The following is a 26,491-nucleotide window of genomic DNA, read 5'->3' as shown; positions in this document are numbered from 1 at the left end:
AACAGAAAAAAAAAGACAGAAAAGACAAGTGGTCCAAAGACTTCACCTTTGAAGCATTTTCTTTTTTAAAGACTGGGAACATGAGGAGGAACTAGTAAAAAAGAATGCCAAGGAAGTTCAACAGAATATGGTATCTTGTGGTATAAGAAAGGTATTTGGTCCTTGTCCCCAGTTCCTGGCACAGAGATCCTAGAACTTCGTAATTTCATGAAAGATAAGGGTGATAGAAGCATCCTTTGTTACATTTGGGTTCTGTACAAAGCTTCTAAAGCCCTTGGAACTTCCTGAGTTACAGAGGTGACAGGACTATCTTTGTCATTCATAACAAGCCCTTTTGGTCACACCTGATTTATGCTAATTCTTGAGGGAAGTCAGGGACCCCAAATGGAGGGACTGGCTGAAACCACAGCAGAAGAACATAAACTGTGAAGATTTCATGGACGTTTAATAGTTCCCCAAATTAATACTTTTATAATTTCTTATGCCTGTCTTTACTGCAATCTCTGAACATAAATTGTGAAGATTTCATGGACATTTATCACTTCCCCAATCAATACTCTTATAATTTCCTATGCCTGTCTTTAATCTCTTAATCCCATCATCTTCGCAAGCTGAGGATGTATGTCACCTCAGAACCCTGTGATGATTGCGTTATCTGCACAAATTGTTTGTAAAGCATGTGTGTTTGAACAAGATGAAATCTGGGCACCTTGAAAATAACAGGATAACAGCAATTTTCAGAGAACAAGGGAGATAACCGTAAGGTCTGACTGTCTGCGGGGGCGGGCAGAATAAAGTCATATTTCTCTTCTTGCAGAAAGGAATAGGAGAAATATCACTGAATTCTTTTCTCAGCAAGGAATAGCCCTGGGAAAGGAATGCATTCCCAGGGGGAGGTCTCTAAAATGGCCGCTCTGGGAGTGGCTGCCTTATGCAGCTACCGATAAGGGATGAAATACGCCCTGGTCTCCTGCAGCATTCTCGGGCTTGCTAGGATTAGGAAATTCCAGCCTGGCAAATTCTAGTCAGACTGGTTGTCTGCTCTCAAACCTGGTTTCCTGTTAAGATGTTTATCAATGACAATGTGTGCCCAGCAGGACATGGAACCTCATCACTAATTCTAATTTTGCCCTGGCCTTGTGATCTTGCCCTGGCATTTGCCTTGTGATATTTTATTGCCTTTTGAAGCATGTGATCTCTGTGACCCACTCCCTATTCGTACCCCCCTCCCCTTTTGAAATCCCTAATAAAAACTTGCTGGTTTTGCAGTTCAGGGGACATCACAGAACCTGCCGATATGATGTCTCCCCAAGACACCCAGCTGTAAAATTTCTCTCTTTGTACTCTTTATTTCTCAGACCAGCCAACACTTACAGAAAATAGAAAATAACCTATGCTGAAATACTGGGGGCTGATTCCCCTGATAGCTAATGAGGCAACTTAGGATGGGGCTGCTAGGGAGCCTCAGGATGGGCTGGTCACCATAAAGACTAAGGGATTACAGGCTTGGAACTTTCAGCCCCACCCACTGACCTCTGGGTGGGAGGGGCACTGGAAACTACTCTCTATAAAAACCTTTCAACAAAAAGACTTGATGAACTTTGGGGCTGGTGAGTGCATGGAGGTGCTGGGAGCGGGTGTACTCTGAGGCGCGTGGCAGCTCACAGCCCCTCCCCCATACCCTGCACAATTCACCTCTTTCATCTGGCTGTTCCGAGTTCTATCATTTATTAATATATACCCAATAAACATAAGTAAAGTGTTTCCTAAGTTCTGTGTATCATTCTCACAAATTACTGAACCTGAGATGGGGGTCAGAGGAACCCCTGATTTATAGCCCGTTCATCAGAAGTACAGGTGTCTGGGATTCGAGACTGGTGTCTGATGAAGGGGCAATCTTACAGAACTGAGGCCTTAAATCTGTGGAGTCTGACATTAACTCTGGGTAATTAGTGTCAGAATTGCATGGATTGTTGGACACCCAGTTGGTGATCAGAGAAGTGGAGAATCAGTTGTTGGTGTAGAAAACACTCCATAGTATCCTGAAAGCCAAGAACAAACAAGGTGTTTACCAGACTTCCGGTCTGTATGTAAAGAGCTTGGAAGTTATCATTCCTGTCCTGATAATAAGAAAAAAGCTGGGCCAGGAGTGGTGGCTCATGCCTGTAATCCCAGCACTTTGGGAGGCTGAGGCAATGGTTGAATTCCAACCAACAGAGCACATAAAGAGTTTTTACCCCAACATATATTTGGAATGTTAACTTGTATTTTAAAATGAGCATCTTGTCAATAAAATTATGAGCTATGATCCTGGAACTACCAATGGTCAAGCTGGAGAAACAAGGTCCAGATTTACCGTCTCACCTGAAGCAACTAAAAATCCTGGAAGGAAGAATGAAATGATGACACTCAAGACATTGGACAGTAAACCCTGGAAAACAGGAAGCCAAGGAGTCGTGTCTGGAGCAAGCTCAAGTAGGAGGAACCCACACAGAGCCCAGTGGTTTTCCTGACTTGACAAGATGAAGCTGGGAGTCTGGGAAATTCAAGACAGCTTGAGTTCACAGGGCAGAGTGCCAGAGAGGAGAGAGCTGCAGAGACAGAGGACCAGGGGATTTTGGAGAGCACTCCTTGAGGATTCGGTTGAGCCCTGATCAGTATGTGTATGTGAGGAAACTGCCTGAGGCTGGGGAAAGAACAGCCCCAAAGGGCTAGTGAGCACAGTGCTCAGAGCTGGAAGTGCGTCTGTTCCATTCCTAGCTTGGCCTGTCTAAACCTTTATGAAAACTCTCAACCGTATCTCACCAACAGCCAGGGTTAGGCCTTGTCCAACCGGCTCCTCTGCTCAGAAGTTTCTCCTGCTTCTTGGCCATTACCAGGCATCAGGGCATGACTGGGCTGAAAATCAACAGTGCAGATGTTTACATAGAGATTAGGGTAAACACAGGGGAAAAAAATCTACCATCTTGGTATCATAAGATATTGTACTGCAGACAGTATAGAAAAGAGGAAAGTTTAAATTACAAAATCTTATGGCCAGGCATGATGGCTCACACCTGTAACCCCCCAGCACTTTGGGAAGCTGAGACGGAAGGATGACTTGAGCCCAGGCGTTCAAGACCAGTCGGGCCAACACAGTGGGACCCCATTTCTACAAAAATTTATAAAAAAAATTAGTCAGCATGGTGGTGCATGCCTATAGTCCCAGCTAATCAGGAAGCTGAGGTGGGAGGATTGCTTCAGCCCAGGAGGTTGAGGCTGCAGTGAGCTGTGATTACACCACTGCACTCCAGCCTTGGCCACAGAAACCCCATTTCAAAAGAAAACAAAAAGATCTTCCTTAAGTGATATCTAAATTTGTTTGAATGAGACACACACAGTAGGTGCAATCTATCAGAATATAAGAAGACTGAATAAAATTTAGTCTCCAAGCAAAAAAGAAAAGTGTGTTTCTTCAAGATTTTTGTATGGGAGATAACCATGCAACAGAAGAAATATGAAATGTATGAAGAGTGGGAATGGTAAAAATTTATCAACTATACTATTTTTCTTAAAACAATGGAAATTCAAAAGAACCCACATAAAAGGTTTGAATTTATGCTTATAAAAATAATTTTATTAGTATTTGAAAATGGTCCATTTTCTCTTGCTACATTGCAATTCCATTTCAGCCACTGATGTGAATGCCATGTTTATATAATTCATATAGGTTTATCATAATTAACAGGTAAGTCCAGAGTCATAAAAAGGTAAGTATCACATTTTTTATTATGGGTAATATCAGCACCTAACAGGCATCGTTAACTTTTGATGAATTTCCTTTTTGTTATAATTCCACAATTGTACACACTGTACATAAACGCAAATGCATACACAAACTCATAGGTGGCACACTGAAGGGCTTATTGTTTCAAGCAGGCCCTGGTTAGCCATTAGCAACAAGAACCAAAAAAGACCCCCCAAAACAGAAAGAACTGTGAAAAGCTCAAAAGTCAAATACGGAAAAGGATGTTAAGAACACTCAGAATATGTTTTTTCAACTATAAGGTATATTTACTCTTTTCAAACAGTCTTGGTAATTATATTACATTATTTAAAAACATTCTTTCTGCTCTATTTTTATAATTACTAAAATTTTTAAAATTAACCTGAATCTTCTGAGTTCCTTTACACACTAAACTAAATGCAAATCTACTTTCCTGTCTGACCCATTCAGAGATTTAATAGTAGGAGCTAGTAGTCTATGGCCACAGTGTCCAATTTTCACAGCTGCATGCTCCATTTTCTCTTTCAACTATGAATTCTGGCAGGTTCCTTGAGTTTTATAATCTATATTTTATTTATAATTAAATTTATATTTAACTTGTGTCTTTATAAGCCATGAATCTTTCTCTACCACTTTCCTAGTTTTGTTTTTCTTTTCATCTTTGTATTTCTGTTTCTTTTCACACTGTCACAGTTGACTTTTTCTTTGTACTCTCTCATTTGCAGGAAAAGTGTGTTTCTTCAAGATTTTTGTTTGGGAGATAACTGTGCTAAGGAGGAAATATGAAATGTCTGAAGAGTGGGAATGATAAAAATACAGAGGCTCTATTCCACAGGCCTCTCTTCATTTTATGGGGAAATCTCTAGGCCAAAAATAAAATTCTAAGCCCCACCACCAACCGAATGGATTCCCCTCTTGACCAAGGGGATCCCAAAGAAACCTGAAAACCCAGTTCAGGCCATGATGGGAAGCAGAGGCTGGACATGCCGCCTAATACCCTCCTCCCTCTGGAGTTTAGGCACAACTGACCAGCAATATTAAAATAGAGACTTTTAGAGAGAAAAAAAAAGACTCTTTGCAGCAATGAGATACCAAATTCCAACCTGACTCTGGTATTGCATCACAGGACAGATGGCAGCCTCTGAAGGAAACTGAAGTATTTTACCCCAAAATATATTTTCTTTGACATATTTTGAAATGGTCCTGCAAAGCCATCTCTCGTGGGGGCCATGTGCATCTGTAGAGAATCTCCTTCCCTTACCAGGTCTTTTCCAGGGAGTCTGACTCGTTTTAAGGTCCAATAAAATACACTTACCATCCATTACCATCCTTTCTTTCTGGAGCCTGCTACCTGGAGGATTCATCTATATAACAAGAACCTTGACTTCCCTTTAGGATATAGGAAATAAATAGAAATACTTAAAGATGTAAGTATCCCTATAAATATAAGTACTTTAAGGGGGGATAAGATAACCCTTTTTTTTTTTTTTTTTTTTTTTTTTTTTTTTTTTTTTTTGAGACGGAGTCTTGCTCTGTCACCAGGCTGGAGTGCAGTGATGCAATCTCAGCTCACTGCAAGCTCCGATTCCTCGGTTCAAGCAATTCCCCTGCCTCAGCCTCCCCAGTAGCTGGGACTACAGCCGCATGCCACTATGCCCCACTAATTTTTTGTATTTAGTAAAGATGGGGTTTCCCCATATTGGCCAGGATGGTCTCAATCTCCTAACCTCTTGATCCGCCTGCCTTGGCCTCCCAGAGTGCTGGGATTACAGGCGTGAGCCACTGCGCCTGACCCCCTTTATCTTAAGCATGTCTTTCTGCTGACTTTAACTTTTCAGGCAAAGTTTAACTCTTTCAGCCAACTGCCAATCAGAAAATCTTTGAATTCACCTATAACCTGGAAGCAACCAGCACCCCACCTTCAAGATGTCCTGGCTGTCCTGGCTGCACCAAAGTACACCTTACATGTTTATGTCTTTTTCTGTAACTTCTGTCTCCCCAAAAATGCATAAAATCACGCTGTAACCCAACCACCTTGGGCACATGTTCTTAGGACCTCCTGAGGCTGTGTCATGGGCCATGATCCTCGTATGTGGCTGAGAATAAGCCTCTTCTAATATTTTATAGAGTTTTCCTTTTTTGGTCAATCAATCTGAGGCTAGTGTAATTTTTCTACTTTTGTAGGTAACCTTTTGGTTTGCTTCCCTACATTGACTTTTAAAACTTGGGTTTTTGTCTTGTTTTTGACAGAGCAGTAGCACCATCATCTTGGATAAACATTGGCACTTTCAGTTCCAGCTCCTTTTCTAGCCTCATGCATTTCAAGGAAATCACTTTTCTTCTAACTACAAGGAACCAGAAACAGCAGACAGTGAAACACAGATAAGACAGCTCAGGCACAGAGGGAGGTGGGGGGAAAGTCTCAGGTAACTTCCAAACTTCACCCTCATACAATGAGCCCCAGTAAACCAGTGGGCCTTAATAAGCACAGTCCTTTCCCTTCAGGTGCACTAAGACAGGGAAGCTACAAGCAGACTTGGGGGTATGCCTGCAGCTGCAGAAAGGTGTATGGGAACAGACACACAACTCTCCCTCCCAGACAAGCACAACAAAGACACACAGGAGCAGTGCAAGACTCCGATAAACTCTTCCACCCTGAATCCTTCAAAACTTTTAGTCTGTAAGAAAGTGGGCGCGCGCTCTCTCTCTCTCTCTCTATATATATATATATTTTTTTTTTTTTTAGACGGAGTCTCGCTCGGTCACCCAGGCTGGAGTGCAGTGGCGCAATCTCGGCTCACTGCAAGTTCTGCCTCCTGGGTTCACGCCATTCTCCTGCCTCAGCCTCCCGAGTTAGCTGGGACTACAGGCACCCGCCACCATGCCCAGCATTTTTTTTTTTTTTTTTTTGTATGTTTAGGAGAGACGGGATTTCACCATGTTAGCCAGGATGGTCTCGATCTCCTGACCTTGTGATCCACCTGCCTCAGCCTCCCAAAGTGCTGGGATTACAAGCATGAGCCACTGAGCCTGGCCATATATCTGATATTCTTATACTTTAATTCTTTGTACTTTCCTCTGTGTTCTGGGAGAACTCTTTAAGTTTATATTTCAAGCTTACATAATCCAATTTCTGAAAGGAATATTCTCCCACTTTCTAACGTGGTTTGTTCTTTAAACAATAAATATCTACATTAAAAAAAAAATCTACACTGTGTGTACAGCACTGATCCAGTAGTCAAAAACCCACTCACCTGATCCAGCAGGCCCTGGGTCCAATGTGGTAAGGCTCAAATGAGTTTCCCTACTTCCCTCCTCATCCTCCCTGTGCCTTTCCTTCCCTGCCTTCCTCCCCTTCACAGTGAGAAAATGGAGAAATGGGAGTTGTTCCCAACCAGTGCTCAGGAATTTGAAAGGTTAAAGTGAAGTATACGCATTGTGTTCCAAATCCAATCATAGCTCCTCTTTAACCTTATCCCCTTCATCAGGTGATCATCTGAATGATGTCCATTCCTGTATAACCGTAGCTCAGGGCTGATGGACTAGCTAGACTTGGGGAACACACACAGGGACATTTTAAACAGTTTATAATGTCATGCAGACAGGACTTCCACCTGAATGACAGTCACCTGTAGTAAGCTGTTGACGTTTTCCTGTCCTACATACACTGAAAAGGTTAAAGGAAGATTAGAATTGCACAGACACAATGAAGACTGATTGCAAACATTTGTTTGGGAAAAAGAACTCAACTGACTTCCATGAGGAGATGTGCAGAAAGGATGGTGCTGAAATATGGACGCCAAAGGGGGAAGTTCTATCTGGGTATTTCCAACACAGCCCTATAAATTCATAGAACGGGTCATGGAAAACCTACAATCTTATAATTGTGTCTTTAAATTCATTTGCTTAAAATAAATTGAAGTTATGCTATGGCTTATTTTCTCTCGTCCATAGTCCGTGTCGTTAGACTTAAGTAGAGATCACAAAGCAGACATTGGCAAGCTGGTGGCTTTGAGACCTCCTGCCACAGGCATGACACGGGTTTTGCATTTATATGACATTCTGTAGAAGGCAAAACTACAAGGACAGTAATTGAAAGTAGAGGGTCAAACAGGTACTTGTGCACCAATGGCCACAGCAGCATTTTTCACAACTGTTGAAAGGTGCAAATGATGCAAACGTCAACCAATGAATGGATTTTTAAAATGTGGTATATACATAAAATACATACTATTCAGCCTTAAAGAAGGAAATTCTGGCATATGCTATAACACGAAGGAACCCTGAAGACATATGCTAAATGAAATAAGCCAGATATAAAAGAACAAATATTGTATTATTCCATTTATAAGAAGTACCTAGAGTAGTAAAATCCATAAAGATGGCAGCATAGAAGGTACTAGGGCCTAGGAAGGAGGAAATGAAGAGTTACTGCTTAATGGGTACAGAGTTTCTGTTTGAAATGATGAAAAAGATCTGGAAATAGATTGTACATTTAAAAATGGGTGACAGGGTAAATTTTTTGTTATGTGTATTTTATCCCTTTGCATTTTGATAAAGCACACACAGAATGTGAGAAGGCAGCCCCAGGAAGGTCATGCCTCAAGTGAACTGCTCACAGAAAGGCAGTGGTGGGGAATCCATGCATCGAAGAGACATGCAGCAAGAGGAAGAAAAGCAAGATCCTACAGGAAAAGCAGAATACCTCTAATTTCCACCTCCCGGACAATGCCCAAGTCATCTAGTCCAGAAATCATACGTTGCTTACACTGACAGAAGCAAGTACACTGGAATTACAAATCTTGGATATAATTCCAAGCTTGCTATAACAGAAAGGACACAGAAATCAGCCTAAAGGGGGTCCCAAAGGCCAATCCTAGGACAATTCCAGCATCAAAATAAATAATTGATATTAACAATGACAGGCCATTGAATAAAATAGAAAACCATGCTTCTAGAATCACAGAAACAAACAGTGAATATAAAACTCTTCTTCAATGTAGAAAGCCAATTAACAAGTGTAGAAGAAACAATGGAATTATAAAATCTTCATTTGGAAGCGATTACAATAAGTGATTAAAGCAAGTGTCATCAATGGATGAAACTAGAGGATCAATTTTTTATTTTTTTGAGATGGAGTTTCACTCTTGTTGACCAGGTTGGAGTGCAATGGCACAATCTCAGCTCATCGCAACCTCCACCTCCTGGGTTAAAGCAATACTCCTGACTCAGCCTCCCAAGTAGCTGGGATTACAGGCATATGTACAACCACGCCTGGCTAATTTTGTATTTTTTTAGTATAGATGGGATTTCTCCATGTTGGTCAGGCTGGTTTCGAACTCCCAACCTCAGGTGATCCACCCGCTTTGGCCTCCCAAAGTGCTGGGATTACAGGTGTGAGCCACCGCACCCGGCCAGAGGATCAAGTTTTTAAAACATTGTTTTATAATTATAATTTACTTTATATTATGTTATTTTAAAAATTATTTTTAGAGACAGGGTCTTGCTCTGTGGCCCAGGCTGCAGTGCAGTGGCATGATCACAGCTCATTGCTGCCTCAGACTCCCAGGCTCAAGCGATCAACACACTTCAGCCTCCTGAGTAGCTGGGACTGCAGGCACATGCTACCATGCACAGCTAGTTTACTTTTTATTTTTTTGTAGAGATGGGGTCTCACCATGTTGCCTATGGTCTCAAACTCTGGGCCTCAAGCGATCCTCCCACCTCAGCTTCCCAAAGTGCTGGGATACAGGCATGAACCACTGTGTCTGGCCTTAGTAGATCAAGTTTGACAAGTAAAAAAATATATATACACACTCATAGGATTTCATGTTAAGATACTGATGATTATAAAAGGAAGATTTTAACTTCACAGTGCAAAATCTGGCAGATACCATCTGAACGAAGAGAGCAAAGTTAAAATGACCAGCAACTGGGACAAGTCACAATCCCCCGATAGGGTATGATGATGAACTCAGAATACAGTATCACTTCCATGGTTTCCTTACCAAAAAAGCACAGCATAGGCCAGGCATGGTGGCTCACGCCTGTAATCCCAGCACTTTGGGAAGCCAAGGCAGTTGGATCACGAGGTCAGGAGTTCAAGAACAGCTGGCCCAAGACAGTGAAAGCCCATCTCTACTAAAAATACAAAAAAAAAAAAATTAGCCGGGCGTAGTGGCGGGCGCCTGTAATCTCAGCTACTCGGGAGGCTGAGGCAGAAAACTGCTTGAACCCAGGAGGTGGAGGTTGCAGTGAGCTGAGACGGTGCCACTGCACTCCAGCCTGGGTGACAGAGCAAGACTCCGTATAAAAAAAAAAAAAAAAAAAAAAAAAAAACCCAAAACAAACAAAAAAACCACAGAGCATAAATCTAATTATGAAGCAGCATCAGACAGGCCCAATGAAGAGCCAGTCTAGAAAACAACTGGCCTGTTCATTTTTCCTGGACCTATTCATGAGAAAACATCAATCATGTGACAGCCAGTAATAGCCCCAAACCACATGAAAAGAAGGGCATTTTAAGTAATTTCTTTGAATAAAGTACATCAGGCATGTCAACCACATTATAAAAGTTAAAACATACTCTGCATTTTTCAGGTTGCTTTGAAAATGACCTGTTAGAAAGCCATGAAAATGGACATTTTTCTTTTTGCCTAGATTCTGAACAAGTCTGTTGAGAAGTGTTGAGTCTGAACAATAGAACTTAGGCAAAGAAAATGTGTTGACAAAGATGACTGTTAATTCTTTCTCTGCCTATGTATCTTAAGGTACACATAATTTACCGGGCACTTCCTTACTGCAGTTAGGAACCAATGTTCTCTTTATCTGGAGATTTAGGGAGATGAATGAGAAGGGAAGACACAGACAGGAGAGAAAACGGTTGATAGCTTTGTTAATGAGACACATTCCTATTCAGCAGTGGCCTGAAGGTAGCTCTGACGGTGACAAGGCTGTTATGTACAACCTTTAAGCTCATTCCGTATTAACCTTCATGTTCACATCACCCTGGGTTATCAGGCTTCAGGATCTCTGTTTTACTCCTTCTCAATTCACCCAGGATTGAGTTGGACAAATTCTATTAGTTCTTTTTACTGACATACACAATGGCTCTAGCTGGCTGGAGCAGCCTCTTCCTGAAGACGGAGTCTCTCTCAAGCACCCAGCAAGTGGAGGAAGACTCTGTGCTTCTCCCCAAGTCATCTCCTTGCCTCACACCAGAGTTTCGTAAAGCCCCTGTCCTTCATGTTATGTGGTAGCTAGTCTCAATACACAGTTCCCCAGTGAACTGTGCCCTTGGCATTCAGAGTTCTATAAACTACACTTGAATATGGGCCAAATTGGACTCATTCTCAACCAACAGTATCCAGCAGAATTCAAGCTGGCTTTTAAGATCAGCAACTTCCACGTAGCTCTCTTGGAATACTTGCTCTTGGGACACTCCCTCTTGGAAATCAACCCCCATTCTGTAAGAGGCCCAAGCCCCGTGGAGTAGCCCAAGCCAGCTCTCCCCCAGCAGTCATCAGCAACTGCCAGCCACCTTGAAGCCCAGTTTAGCCTTCAGCCCCAGCTGCTCTGACTGCACATCCATTAAACAGCAAATAAGAACTTCCCAGCTAAGCCCCCAAATGGGCTCCTGATAGACAATAAATTGTCACCTAACACTACGTTTTGGGGTGATTTGTCCTACAGCAATGGATAACTAGAATATCTTCTCAACCATTTGTTTATTTAAACATCTTTATCTCATATATATATATATACATATACATATATATACACACACACACACACACACACACATATATATATATATATTTTTTTTTTAAGCAGAGTCTTGTTCTGTCGTCCAGGCTGGAATGCAGTGGCACGATCTTGGCTCACTGCAACCTCTGCCTCCTGGATTCAAGTGATTCTCCTGCCTCAGCCTCCCGAGTAGCTGGGACTACAGGCACATGCCACCACGCCCAGCTAATTTTTTGTATTTTTAGTAGAGATGGGGTTTCACCGTGTTAGCCAGGATGGCCCTGGTCTTCTGACCTCGTGATCTGCCTGCCTCAGCCTCCCAAAGTGCTGGGATTACAGGCGTGAGCCACCACACCTGGCCAGTATATATCTTTTGATATATAATTTTGCAAAAAAAATTGTATCATACCCTATGTAGTTTGCCAATGACTTTTAAAAACTCAAAAATGTTTTTTTTCAATCTATCTCTTTTTTTGCTTTAGAGACATGGTCTTGCTGTTGCCCAGGTTGGTCTTGGACACCTGGGCAACAAAATGATCCTCCTGCCTCAGCAGAGTAGCTGGCACTACAGATGTGCTCCACCATGCCAGCTTCATCCACGTTTTGCTTAGGTTTATTCATTTTTACTGCTGTTTCTACTGTGTTAATATTCCAAAATATATCCATTCTCCTAATTAATGGACATTCAGACTACTTACAATCATTTGGTATGATCAGTGCTGCTATCTTTATACATCCCTTGATGCCCACATGCAATCATTTATCCAATGTATTCATGTAGATGTGCACAACATGCACAAGTTCAGCTTTATGTCAGTGATCTCTACTGATTTATATTCCCAATACTAATGAATTTCTTATTCCACATACATCCTGAAGCTCAGTATTGTCACACATCCTAATTTTTCCTCATTTGTGGTTGTAAAATCATACATTACTATGGCCTTAATTTGCATTTTAACTACTAATGAAGTTAATTATCTTTTCATGTTTCTGGGAAGTTGTATTTTCTCTTCTGTGAAGTAGTCATGTTTTTAGCCCATTTTCCTAGTGGTATTGTTGATTTCTACAAATCCATATGTCCAGATTGTAATAGCTTGTTGGGCATACAGTGGAAAGATCGATTTTGTCTTTTGACCTCCCTTTTGTATACTTTGGTAAGCAGTTCTTTAATGTGAGCAAATACATCAAAAATTTTATATAGCTCATTTGTAGCCTATCTAAGAATTCCTTCCCAGCCTCAAGAACATAAAATTATTCCTTTACATATTCCTCCAAGTTATTCAGTTTTCGCCTTTCACATAATTGTTACGGTGAGCGTAGGGATCTAATTTTTTTTCTGTGTGAACCATTTCTGTCTCAGAGCCCATTTTAAACAGTTCATTCTTTTTGTTTTGTTTTTTTGAGACAGAGTCTGTCACCCAGGCTGCAGTGCAGTGGCACGATCTCGGCTCACTGCAACCTCTGCTTCCTTGGGGTCAAGCAATTCTCTTGCCTCAGCCTCCTGAGTAGCTGGGACTACAGGCATGTGCCACCACACCTGGCTAATTTTTGTAGTTTTAGTAGACAGAGTTTCACCATGTTGGCCAGTCTGGCTTCAAATTCCTGACCTAAGGTGATCCACCCACCTTAGTCTCTCAAAGTGCTGGGATTACAGGCGTGAGCCACTGCGCCCAGTTACAGTTCAATCTTTCTCTGTATTTCTTGTCATTAATGCTTCTAACATCTTACCACTTTTTCAGTAGGCTTTCTATAAATAAACCTACATTTATCATGTTCTTAACTATACTTAGGTGCTCTGGATTACATTTACTAATGCTTCGCTTGGGATTTCATCTCTTGTTCACAGGTAATATTGGTCTATAATATTCATTTCTTGTACTTTGCCTGGCTTTGGCACTGGGTTATATTAGCAAAATTGTGCTTATACATTATCTCCTCTGGGAGATTTTGCATCAAACTTGAATGACTATTTGTTACTTCAAGTTTTGACAGATCTTGTCTTAAAAAAGACAATGGGCCTAATGTTTTGTTTGTGGGATTTTAATTCAGATTTAACTTTTTGATGATTTTAAAACTATTAATACTGCGGAAGGTATATTTCCCCAGGAATTTTTCCAACTTAGGTAGAGATAGAAAAACTGAACAGTGGTGGGAAGTAAGGATTAGAGATGAAGCATTCAATGATCCAGAAAGTCTGTTCTTCAAAAATCTGAAACAATGAGACTGAGTAACCCAGGAGGCAAAAGCTGAATTCAATGGTTTTTGCTATGCTCCCAGTAACACTTTCCTGTTGTCTATTTTTTACAGTTCCTTGGCAGAAAAACAACTTAGCACTTTATGAAATGGGTGGTTTCAGCCCTTAAGTGCTTGCCCCCTCCTGACAAACTTGGCTAAACTAGATGTTAGCCTCTGTAAAGCCCAACAATTTTAGCTTGACTTGTGAGGTAACTGTTTTTAGCTCGCTAATCTTACGAGTCACATTTTAGAAATGCCAAAACGAGCTAAATCACTTGTGGAAGAATGTAAGTCCATTTTCTGGAGGAAAGAGCATCTGAACTCAGAGCCTAAATACTTGCCCAGGGGCCTTCAGAAGGTAGGGAGAAAGTGACCATTGTCTGACGAAGGCAAAAAAGTGGGAATAAGGGTGAAAGTCATCTGGTTCATTTTACCTCCAAGGATGACACCCTGAGTTCCACACTGTTGCTCGGCCTTCTAGTGGCTGGTAACCAGAAAACTCACAGAAGCAGGCACACCCTGGGAGCTGAGTTGTGCTCCCTATTAGCTACATTCTGAGATAATTTCTAACATTTTTCAGGAAATTGCAAAAGCAATGGTTGTCTGAATGACCTTTACTTAGCAATTTAATACAGCAAAGGTAATCAGTTTCAATGAGAAAAACAAGTGAAATACCATGCACTCTGTGACTTAAAGTGACTTTAGATCTGACTCAGAGTTTGGAACAAGTAGTCAGGAAGAAAACTCAAAGATAGTATGTCTGCATAGTTTATGGAGTGATTTTCTTCTCAGGCGAATGGCTTAGAAAGCAGAGAAACAATTCAAAGTCTTAATCAGGAAGTAAAGAATCTGCTTTAAGACTATTAGAAAACATTTTAGTGACAGTGAGGTAGCTATGGGTCACCTGTACATATTTCTTTTCTAAAACATTCTTTCTAGTACCATTGGCTTGCATAATAGTTTCAAAAATTAGATTCCTAGATTTATCTGAAGTCTGGATTTTATGGCTGTACTTGCACATAAACAGCAGGTTTCCCAGTGATGCTCATGAAACTGGTAGCTGTTATCATACACCACTAGAAAATCAAATACTAACCCTGCAATCTTAAAACTTCTCAATTTCATGGTAATAACTTAAGAACATATGAACAAACATTTTACAGCTTTTCTAGCATTCCCAAGGTTACCCTGCATCATGAACTCTCTGATGTTGATGAGGTCTAACTCTGAAGTTTTACCCATGATTAACTACTCTTCATCATTTTCTCCCCACAATGAATTTTTTGAAATTCAGCACAGAATAAACTTCGGTTCCTACATGCATTTATACAGTTTTTCTCAATTATGAGTCCTCTGATGATTAGTAAGAGATGAGCTCTGACTAAAAGCCTTCCCACATTCTTTACATTTATAAGGTTTTTCCCCTGTATGAATTCTCATGTGTGTCATAAGGGATGAACTCTGTCTGAAGGCTTTCCCACACACTTTGCAGTTATATGGTTTCTCTCCAGTATGAATTCTCTGGTGCTGAATGAGAGCTGAGCTTTGGTTGAATGCTTTCTCACAGTCATTACATTTATAAGGTTTTTCTCCAGTATGAATTTTTCTATGAGTATTAACACCTGAGTGGGAACTGAAGGCTTTTCCACATTCCTTACAATTATATGGTTTCTCTCCAGTGTGAATTCTGTGATGTATATTAAGCCGTGAAATCCAAGAGAAGGCTTTCCCACATTCATTACATTTGTAGGGTTTTTCTCCAGTGTGAATTCTTTGATGTTGTATGAGAGCTGAGCTTTGGCTGAAGGCTTTCCCACATTCTTTGCATGCATATGGTTTCTCACCAGTGTGAATTCTCTGATGTATGATAAGGGCTGAGTGATAGCTGAATACTTTTCCACACTCATTACAATGAAAGGGTTTCTCTCCAGTATGAATTCGATGGTGCCTACTTAGCCGCGATATTGAAGTGAAGGCTTTCCCACACTGAGTACATTCATACGGTTTCTCCCCAGTATGAATTCTGTGGTGCTGAATGAGAGATGAGCACTGACTGAAGGCCCTCCCACATTCGTTACACTTATAGGGCTTCTCTCCTGTGTGAATTCGCTGGTGATTATTCAGAGATGAACTACCTTTAAATGTTTTTCCACATTCCTTGCATTTATAAGGTCTCTCTCCAGTATGCATTCTCTGGTGTCCAATAAGAGATGTGGTGAAACTGAAGGCTTTTCCACATTCACTACATATATACGGTTTCTCTCCTGTATGAACCCTCAAGTGCTGAGTTAGGGATGAGCTTTGGCTGAAGGCTTTCCTACATTCCTTACATTTATAGAGCTTCTCTCCCGTGTGGATTCTCTGGTGTTTACTCAGGGAGGAACTGTGGAGGAAGATTTTCCCACAGATATTACATTTATAACATTTACGCACTGTGTTGACCCCCAGTTGTTTAAAGAGAACTGAATACTGCTGTGAATGGGGTCTCCTTCCTCTGGAACCCATTCTGGGTTTTCTAATAAGTGATGATTTTAGACCAAGGTTCTTCCCAAATTCAATACCTTTAAAGCTCCTCTCCTTCATGTAGACTTTTTTGATGGTAACTAACACTTTCCTGAAAAGTTTGTTCTTTTTGCCTTGTTGCTTCTCTAACTTATCTTCATTTATGTAGGTTTTCTCCAACTTGAAGTCAAATGCACCATCAATTATGAGTTTTTTCATGACTTCCTGATTTTCTTCTTTAGAAATTATGGCTTCAAACAAGCTTTCCCATCCTAAAGTAGACAAAACATGTAAGTCTCTCTTGAACAGAGAATAAAAAAAAGTGACATAAAAACACACAAGGATAGTTAAAAAAATATAGCCTCGAAATCTTAGGAAAGGATGGGAAAAAGAGGAGGAGGAAGGAAGCAGGACGACAGATGTGTGGGTGGGAAGGGTCTGAAGAAACCTACATATAGGTGGGCTGAGGAAATTAGGGGACAACAGGAGGAGCCAGTCTTGGTCTATTAACAAAGCATAGCTCACTAGGGTATGAGGCCCTTCTGAGCATAGCCTGTGTCCCTCGGCTTCATCTCCCAGGGCAGCCACCAGTGCACTCAGGTAAATTCCAAGGGAAAAACTGCAGAGGCGCTAAAATTAAATGAAAGAGAAGAGCTCTTCCAAACACAGGGTGCTCCAGGCCTCCTCAGAGTGCTGTAAATAACAGCATCCACTTACTCAAGTAATATCTACTGAATGCCTACTGTGTGCTACGCAAAGGTTAAGACTCTGGGAATGACAGGGCACAAGCCAGACAAGGGCCTGTTCTCAAGGCTTACATTCTAGCAGTGTGGTACAGACAAAGACCAAGTAACAAATCAACAGCAGTACAAAGGAGCAATGAGAACTGTAAGAAAACACAAAGTGCTGTGTAATAAGAGTGAACAGGCAACTATTTTAAACTGGGTGATGAGAAAATGAAATTAAAGATGAGTTCTAAATAACAAACGCTGGCCAAAAATGTGGGTAAAAAGGTGATTCCGGTCAGAAAGAACAGTAACACAAAGGCCCTAGGCAGGAATAAACTTCCTGTTTTCCAGGACATACAGCAGTCGATGGTAGCTGAAGCAGAGTGAAAAAAGACAGAGTGTCACGAATGAGGAAAAGAAGTGGGACAGGCTATATCACAGAGAGTTTTCTAGGATACACGAAGATATTGGAAGTTATCAGCATCACTGAGGGCTAGAAGGGACATGACATAACATGGTTTTTGTTTAAAAAGGATCACTCTGGTTGCTGTATGAAAAACAAACTGTTATGGGGCCGGGGAGAAAGAGAACAAGGGCAGCTGTAGAACAGCCAATGAGGAGGCCCATGCACTCTTCCTGGATGAAGATGGTGGTGGCTGGCAATGGCATGTGGTGATAAGAGATGGAAAGAGGTGGGCAGATCTGGGATGTTCTGCAAGTAGCACTGGCAGGTATCTTCACCTACGAATAGAGTGCAGAGGCAAGGAAAGAGGGGACTCAAGGGTGACTCCTAGCTTTTGCTCTGGGCAACTCAATGGACACCAACACCATTATCATGATATTGGCGAATACTGGGAGAAAAGAACATTATTGAGAGTAATTTTTTGTCCACCTTTTTGGTTACTTAAGATACAGTACAAGAAATGGAATCATTGATTCAAAAGAAATGATTTTCTTTTGTATTTTATGAAAGAGCTTTTATTTTCTTAACTACAAAAGAAATATATCATCATAACAAAAATATAGAAAACTATAAAAATGAACATATAGCTCACCCATAAATACATCATGCAATTGTAATCACTATCATATGTGGGACGTAGCTCACCAGAATTTTCTGCATTTAAAAAATCACTTTTGGGCCAGGCAAGGTGGCTCACACCTGTAATCCCAGCACTTTGGGAGGCCGAGGCGGGTGGATCACAAGGTCAGGAGATTGAGACCATCCTGATTAACACAGTGAATCCCCATCTCTACTAAAAATGCGAAAAATTAGCCAGACGAGGTGCCAGGCGCCTGTAGTCCCACCTACTCAGGAGGCTGAGGCAGGAGAATGGCGTGAACCCGGGAGGCGAAGCTTGCAGTGAGCTGAGATTGCGTCACTGCACTCCAGCCTGGGCAACAGAGCGAGACTCCATCTCAAAAAAAAAAAAGATAACTTTTAATTAAAAAATTAAAATGAGTTGAAAGTAACTTTACCTCCATTTCACTTAAAAATCATGAGCTTCTCTCCATGTCAATAAATGTAAGCTGACATCATCATTTTAATGGCTATATAATATGTACAATGCATGAAAACATCATCATTTAATAAATCCCTTTCTGATAGTCATTTACCCTCCTCCTTTTGTGGCAGTGATGCCTCAAGTTATAACAAATATTCTTTTACAACATCTTTGCAACTCTGCACAGTTATCTGTGCAGAAATTATCTTAAGATTTCTAGACTTGGAATTGATTTTAACAAAGCCAGACCATCCTCGGAAAGACTGTACCAGTTGCAGTCCCACTAACGATACTGCTTATCACTCAGAGCAGTGACAACACATTGGATATATATTTCTTAATCCTTGGTAATAAGGGAAAAATGGTAACTTGTGCTTTGTTGGAATTTCATTGATTTTAATTTAATGAAGTTGAATAGTGTTTCAAATAGTCCCTTGTGGATTTTTAATCCACTTGCCTTGCCTTTTCAATCATAATACTCATATCGTCACACTGTGATGATTTACTCTTGGTACCTCTGTCTCTTCACATTATGGCTTTGTACTCCCATAACCATCTTAGCAACGTTAATAACAGAGAAAAACTGGAAACTAAAATTTCCATACAAGATAGTTCTCTCAATGAGGTAGGCCTCTACTCACTGAGGGCTGAATAACTGAAGGACATTCACAATTAAAAACAGGCTCGAGAACAAACTGTATAATCAATCTTTCTGTCTCTCTCTCACTGTGTCTGTCTCTCACACACAAACACATTTAAACAAATACAGGCTGAATGGGTAATAAACAACAATAATTGATCGTAGTTGGTAAAATTCCAGATGACTTTTTTTTTGCTATTTTTACAATAGCACGTAGAATTTGTACAAATTTAAAATAATTAATTTTTTTTTAAATGCTTGTAAAACAACACTGACAATTTGATACCAATGATTTATTTGCCAACCAGAAAGCTCACAGCGAAATCTGAAACTCATTAATAGCTACCATTCTGGTCCTTACTACAGATCTACTTATTTTCTAGATTTCTGATTGAATTTCTATTTTATTGTATCACTACTCTTGCAGTCAATTGCCTCACACTGTTGGTGGAATGTGGCAAAAACAAAAGATCCCTGAAACGAAAGAAAGGACTGAATCTTCAAAGCAAAGGGCCCAGTAAAGTGCCAAAGAACAAAGAAAAAAAGTGCTCTTTCATATAACCCAACAAAAAGTCTGAAATCCAAAGATAAAGATGATGTCCTGTAAGATTCCAAAGAGAAGACAGAAAAGAAAAAACAAGTTACCTATACAAGAAATAGAATCGGACTAATGGGATTATTTGTCAGCAGCACTCCATGCCAAAAGACAGTGGAGCAGTTTAGACAACAGGAAAAAGAAAAAACAAACAAACAAACAAACAAACAACAGATGCCAGAATTCTTGATCCAAAACACAAATCTCAGAGGAGAGAAAAAACCCACTGATTTTAGACACGTACAGGTACTGCACACACGAACGTTTCCGAGAAACGTTACCCAAGAAAATATTCTAGTGGAACCGAAGGGAAAAATGTGAAGACAGAGGTCATGAAAACGCAAAAGTGAACTGACCCAGAAAGCCCATGACCTGCCCAGGTGAGAAATAAACACCAGACAAGTGGTAAAGCTCAAGAGAGGCCTCCTCTACCGCCAGAAGCACAGACAGAATTCACAGGAGAATGAATGCAGAAGCTGATAATGCAGTCAGCCAAGGGCACATAGGGAGTAAGTGACACGCCTTAGGAGCCGGGATCTGGGATGCATCATTTTCAAAATTTTCACAGAAAAGAGAAGAATGGCATGATGAGTATCTGGAAGCCCACTCACATTCCATAACTGTTACTGTTTGTCACACCTTCTTTCCCTCTTTCATGTATCTAAATACATATACATATATCTGCTTTTTTCCCCCTGCTGAACCACGTGTGATAAGTTGTACACCAAAGAAATCAAAGCAAAAGATGGTTCCAAGATGAAACTATGAGGGATGTATTGTAGTGATTAAAAAAAAAAAACAATGTAGTATATGTTCAAGCCACTAAGGAAAATAATTTAGGAAAAGAAATCAATCCAGTAAAAGCAAGGAAAAAGGAGCATGAAAGAATTGTAAACCTTTACACATGATACACTGTATTATATATCCTACAAATTACAAGACATCTGAAAACAGTGCAACCCATATTGGGAGAATTCAACCCTCCCCTGAAACTGATGGATCAAGTAATCAAAAAAGTAGAGAGAAAGGATCTGCCTTCCCAGCATTCCCACCTGGCCTGGCACATCAAGGAGATCCTTGAGCACAGCCTCCTCACTGTGCCCTGGCAGTCGGAAAATGTTATGCCCATCTCCCAATTACTCTGTCACTCACCTAGATGTGCGCCTTGGGGAACTCCACTCTCCACCATCCAGGGGTCTTCCCCTTGCTCCAACTGGGAGATGACCTTTGGCTTGGAAAAGAGAATCCCTGTTCAAGAACAAGAAAGAGACATGAGTGGCCATCGTGGCAGGCAGGTCCAGGCCCAGAGTGCCCAGGACAGAGGGGCAGTACGGGGAAGGAGGAGGTTTGTTCTGAGAGAGGCTTCAAATTGGGCACCTAGAGGATGACCAGGAGGTGGTCCCAGGAAGAAAGTGAGGGCTCTGACTGTGCACCCCTCTCAGCAAGAACACCTTGTGGGGCTCAGGGAACACAGCTCAGCGGGCAGAAGACAGGAGAAGCAGATAAAAGATGCCTTTCATCAACTCTACTAAGCCAAGGTCTCTCAGTACAACCAAGGGGAATGGCAATAGCCACTCTTGGAGCCCACCTGTGAGCCAACCTGGCCAAGTCCTGCAAATGTGCTCCCTGGAGGGTGCTAAGGTGCTCTCCCGGAAGATTCTGCATCAGGAGGAAAGCTCCTTACCCAGCGAGACCAGGCTGCTGTAGTTCTCCAGCATCACCTCCCGGTACAAGGCTCTCTGGGCAGAGCCCAGGTGCAACCACTCGTCCTGGCTGAAGAACACGGCCACATCCCTGAATGTCACGGACTCCTGTAATGGCAAACCCATTCCTGTTCATCCAAGACCGTCCCCACCATGGGACGACTGAGAAGCAACCCTGTCACAACTTAGGGTTCTAAGTATTTCAAGTATTTCTGGACAACTTTTCAGTTACCAAGCACACATTTATCATTTACCTACGGTGAGTGAAACACTGTCCCCTCAGGAAGCTTGAACACAGAAGTCAAACAAGATAAGCACTTGAAACCATGAAACAAAATCACAAAACACTCAAATTTAGATTTGGAAACGTCCAATCACCTAGACCAAACTCTCACCTTACAGGCGACACCTGAGAGTCAGGTTTCGGAAGGAGGCACCAGCACATTCACTGAGGGAGGTATAGGTGGAACACCACCAGGCTTGCCTGGGAAGGCGGTCACTGAGTCCTAGTTCTGCCTCAACTTGGGCCATCTCTGAGTCCTGGGAAAGGGGACACTGACATTCACAACAGGGAAGCCTATGAAAATGTGCCAGGCATGGCTGTGTCAGGAGAGGTCCCAGGTGATGGGCTGTATCACCTTTCAGGCCAAAGGAGAAGGCTATGGTCAGGAGTCTCCCTCCCCACCCCCGAAGCTCCTGTTCTTCTACCTCTCTCCTCCTTCACTGGATGCCATGTCACTGCTCTGAACTAGGACCACCTCCCCTTCTTTTCTTGAGAGTCATCTTCTTGGCTGAGCACAGTAGCTCATACCTATAATCCCAGCACTTTGGGAGGCCAAGACAGGAGGATTACTTGAGCCCAGGAGTTTGAGACCAACCTGGGCAACATAGGGAGACGCCATCTCTGAAAAAAATAATTTTTTTAAAATTAGTTGGGTGTGGTGGCATGTGCCTGTAGTCCCAGTTATTCAGAAGGCTGAGACAGAAGGCTTGCCTGAGCCCAGGAGGTCGAGGCTGCACTGACGTGTGATCACACTACTGCACTCCAGCCTGGGCAATAGAGTAAGATCCTGTCTCTTAAAAAACAAAACAAAACAAAAGAATCATCTTTAAAAAGCTTATTAGAAAATTCTAAAAGATCAATAAGCAAAAGAACAAGAAGTGTTCACCCAACTTTCTTTTATTAAAAAGTTAGTAACTTTTTGTTATATCTTTTCAGATGATTTTCATGCAAATAAGGTTCTATGTTTAAATAAAAATAAAACCCCATTATACAAATAACTGCATCCTAGTCACCACTGTTCACATGCTGCCCAGTATTCCACGGCATAAATGATCTAGTTTATGTAACTCGCCTTGGACTGGAGGTTTAGGTTGGTTTCCACCTTGTTAATACTCTAAAAATGCTGAACTGAGTATCCTGTACATCATCAGAAAGGCGCACAAAGCTTATCTCCTGCAGACATATTTTCCCTTTTTTTTTTTTTTTTTTTTGAGACGGAGTCTTGCTCTGTCACCAGGCTGGAGAGCAGTGGCGCGATCTCAGCTCACCGCAACCTCCACCTTCCAGGTTCAAGTGATTCTCCTGCCTCAGCATCCTGACCTACTGGGATTACAGGAGCGCACCACCAGACCCACCACACCTGGCTTTTTTATTTTTTATTTTTTGAGATGGAGTCTCACTGTGTCACACAGGCTGGAGTGCAGTGGCATGATCTCTGCTCACTGCAACCCCCGCCTCCCGGGTTCAAATGATTCTCCTGCCTCAGCCTCCAGAGTAGTTGGGACTATAGGCATGCACCACCAAGCCCAGTTAATTTTTGTATTTTTAGTAGAGACCAGGTTTCACCATGTTGGTCAGGCTGGTCTTGAACTTCTGACGTCAAGTGATCCACCTGCCTTGGCCTCCCAAGGTCCTGGGAATACAGGGCCTCTCTTTTAGAAATTTTCCAGTGTTAGGAAGGGATTATTTTACCCCTCCGTGTCTTTGTCCTCCACAAGGCAAAAACATACCTAGATCTTTCACAAAGCTCTGGGAGTGGCAGTGGCCTGGCATTGGAGCCCCATTAAATTCTTTGTCAAAAAGTATGAGACTGGGGGCCGGGCACGGTGGCTCACGCCTGTAGTCCCAACACTTTAGGAGGCTGAGGCGGGCAGATTGCTTGAGGTCAGGGGTTCGAGATCAGCCTGGCCAACTTGGTGAAATCCGGTCTCTACTAAAAATACAAAAATTAGCCGGCTGTGGTGGCACATGCCTGTAGTCCCAACTACCAGGGAGGCTGAGACTGCAGTGAGCCGTGTTCGTGCCACTGCACTCCAGCCTGGGTAACAGAGTGAGACCCTATCTCAAAAAAGAAAAAAAAAGTATGAGACAGGCTCTAAGGCAAGGGAAACACCTTCCTTCCAGAGTTCCTCAGCTACCAAGCCCTCTGGTCCTTCCCTGAGCTTCACTGGGTAGAGAAGCTCAACAACAGATGAACAAGTTTGCCACCTCTAGACCCCGAAGGCAGTTCAAGCAAAAAGAAGCCTTCACTCACCTGTACCTGGGCTGGCAGCAACCTCCTTGCCATTTCTCCCTCCCTGCTGCCCCTCTTGGGGAAGGCACCTGGAATGGAGAAAGAAGCTGTGAGGTCTTTTCATCCAGCCTGCCCACCCTCATTAGACCAGACCAGATTAGAAGCCATAAGCTGAGCATCTGCAGAGAAGGAGCCTGGCACTGTCCAGGCCACAGGGGCCCTGAGTCCGGCCACCTAAACCAGTGTGGGAAGCCGGTACACAGTCACCGGGCCTGCCACCTTTCTGCCAGTGCTTTACGATAAAGACGAATGGAGCGAAGGGATGAAGACCATCTGGCGTGCATTAAGCACCATCAGGCAAGGCTCATCCAGATAGAGTAATAGGAAATGACACAATATTCCACACATCTGCACTTGGATGTTGTTCAATACGAAAAACAGCAATTGAAGAACTGATGCCCTTTTTAGGAACAGCCAACCAAAAATTAGTCCTCTTTTCTTCCTCTTGTAAGTTTTCTTTCATCAAAAACAGTTATCAAAGCTGCTTAAAGGTGGCGTTACCCATTCTCCCCGGCCCAAAAAACAAGGGCTCAAAAGAATAGCACCACCGGCTAGAAATGGATTTAAAATTTAGAGAAATGGGAAGTAACTTAGCAAGTGGACATGGTTACGGTAAATAAAAAAGGAAATGGTTAAATCTCTCCAGGACTAACTGTAGGAAAACACCGCCAAACGAGCAAGACTGCCAAAAACGAGTTAATCTAAAGTTTAAACTCCGGGAAACGGAGTAGAGGGAGGGTTAAACCCACGAACGCCAAGAGCGGAAAACCGCCCGGAGGGCTCTGGACCCGGAACCGAACTGGCGTTTTGCAGTTTCTTTTCTGGAGCCGTTTCCCCCACAGTCCGGCCCAGGCTGCGGCCCAGGAGTCCAGCGGCGTCGACGCGCTCTCCCGGCCACCGCCGGGCCCTTCCCAGGCCACGCCCCCTCCGGGGCCGGGTTCACCTGCCGAGGCCGCCGCGGCTCGGACGCCTGGAGCCCGGGCTCGGCGGGCACGCGCGGCAACCAGCACTCGTCCTGGTCCCGCCGCGACAGCCGCACGCCCCGGGCCCGCCCTCACCGGCAGCCCGTACCTGGGCCCGCCATGGCAGGGAGAGCGCAGCTGCACACCGCACCAGAGGCGAACAGAACACCTAGTTCAGAGACGCTTCCCGTCGCCGCCGGGCGCCACTGCGCTTGCGCGCCGAAGAGCCGACGGGTTTCCCTGGCTGAACCGCAGCGTTTGTCCCTCCGGACTTCATTTCCCAGTCGTCGCCGCGGCACCACCACTTACGGTGTCCGAGAGGCAACCACAGCCCCGAGAGCGGAGAAGGCGGTCGGGCTGTGGAGTTGGAGAAGGCTGGAGTCCCTCCAGCTTGGGCTCCAGCTACTCTCTGCTAAACCACTCACTATATTCGTAGTTAGAATGACAATAGTAAGACGGAAAATTGAGTATGAATTTTTAAATGTGGAAGACTAGCTGCCGCTGATTATTCACAGGTGGTGAGAGAACTATTACAGTCCATTCCGCAATTTTAATAAAAAAGGAATTATGTCTAAATTTTGTAATCTTGGCGGAGCGCGGTGGCTCGCGCCTGTAATCCCAGCCCTTTGGGAGGCCAAGGTGGGCGGATCGCGAGGTCAAGATGGATCGAGACCATCTTGGCCAACACGGTGCAACCTCGTCTCTACTAAAATACAAAAAATCAGCCGGGCGTGGTGGCGGCGCCTGTAGTCCCAGCTACTCGGGAGGCTGAGGCAGGAGAACGGCGGGAACCCGGGAGGCGGAGCTTGCAGTGAGCTGAGGTCGCGCCACTCACTCCAGCCTGGGCGACAGAGCGAGACTCCGTCTCAAATAAATAAATAAATAAATTTTTGTAATCTTTACATATTTACTGGCACTCAGAGTGAAACAAAAGCATAAACCCAGTATTTCCCTCTTCATGGCACTCACTTCTTTTGAAGTGACTTCTTTATTTTAGGGTTAAAATAAAGTGAAATAAATAAATAAAGTGAAATAAAATAAAAGTGACTTCTTTAAAGTCACTTTTTGAAGTGATTTATTTTAGGGTTAAAATAAAGCCCAACTCCCAGCGCTATCATCACAACTGCCTCCTCGATAACCTGCACTGTGATTTTTTAAATATCCAACATTAGGGTTTACAGAGGCAAACCTAAACGCAAAGGGTACTTGAAGATAGAAAACGCAGAGATGGACTAAGAGATGTCAGGTAGATAGTATGAGAAAGAAATCTTGGATCGCAGTGTTACAGTAATACAAGGATTATTTCACAGTAAAAATAATTAAATTGAACAAAATGGATGTTTTATATTGTTAAAACATAATAATGTACCTCACTAATCATTAGGGAATGCTGATCAAACATCCACTGTAATTTCACATTCATTAGGATGGCTATTATAAAATGTGGGAAAAAAGAAAACCAGGAAACAATCCTTGTGCATTAATGGTGGGAATATAAAATGGTACCGCTGCGCTGGAAAACGGTGTGGC

At 42.6% G+C, this 26,491-nt stretch overlaps 1 protein-coding gene across 4 annotated transcripts; it reads right to left on the bottom strand.

Moving 5' to 3' along the window:
- Positions 1–1,903: 1,903 nt before the first annotated feature.
- On the bottom strand, positions 1,904–25,171 carry ZNF879 (zinc finger protein 879). Of its 4 annotated transcripts, none has more exons than XM_073994971.1 (5): positions 25,071–25,171; positions 23,961–24,028; positions 21,405–21,531; positions 20,873–20,968; positions 1,904–2,898 (listed from the first exon to the last, which is right to left on the bottom strand). In XM_073994971.1, exons 1-5 carry the CDS (start codon positions 25,081–25,083, stop codon positions 2,873–2,875), a joined length of 330 nt encoding a protein of 109 aa, XP_073851072.1. In that variant the 5' UTR covers positions 25,084–25,171; the 3' UTR covers positions 1,904–2,872. The 4 variants fall into 4 exon arrangements, with proteins under 4 accessions (XP_073851072.1, XP_005558802.1, XP_005558800.2 ...); XM_005558745.5 differs by lacking the exon at positions 1,904–2,898 and adding an exon at positions 14,347–16,524 and having other exon boundaries at positions 24,800–25,171; XM_005558743.5 differs by lacking the exon at positions 1,904–2,898 and adding an exon at positions 14,347–16,524.
- Positions 25,172–26,491: the final 1,320 nt, after the last annotated feature.

Source organism: Macaca fascicularis, chromosome 6 (assembly GCF_037993035.2).
Source record: "Macaca fascicularis isolate 582-1 chromosome 6, T2T-MFA8v1.1".
Taxonomy (NCBI): domain Eukaryota; kingdom Metazoa; phylum Chordata; class Mammalia; order Primates; family Cercopithecidae; genus Macaca; species Macaca fascicularis.
This window is presented reverse-complemented; position numbering and strand designations above follow the sequence as displayed.

Bases quoted from the DNA above. Each gene is read 5' to 3' on its own strand.
- ZNF879 (XM_005558743.5), bottom strand. The intron at 20,969-21,404 runs GTAAGGAGCTTT...GTTCTTGAACAG, and splicing joins CAGCAGCCTGGTCTCGCTGG to GGATTCTCTTTTCCAAGCCA. The intron at 16,525-20,872 runs GTGAGTGACAGA...TGTCTACTTTAG, and splicing joins TCCCCAAGGCGCACATCTAG to GATGGGAAAGCTTGTTTGAA.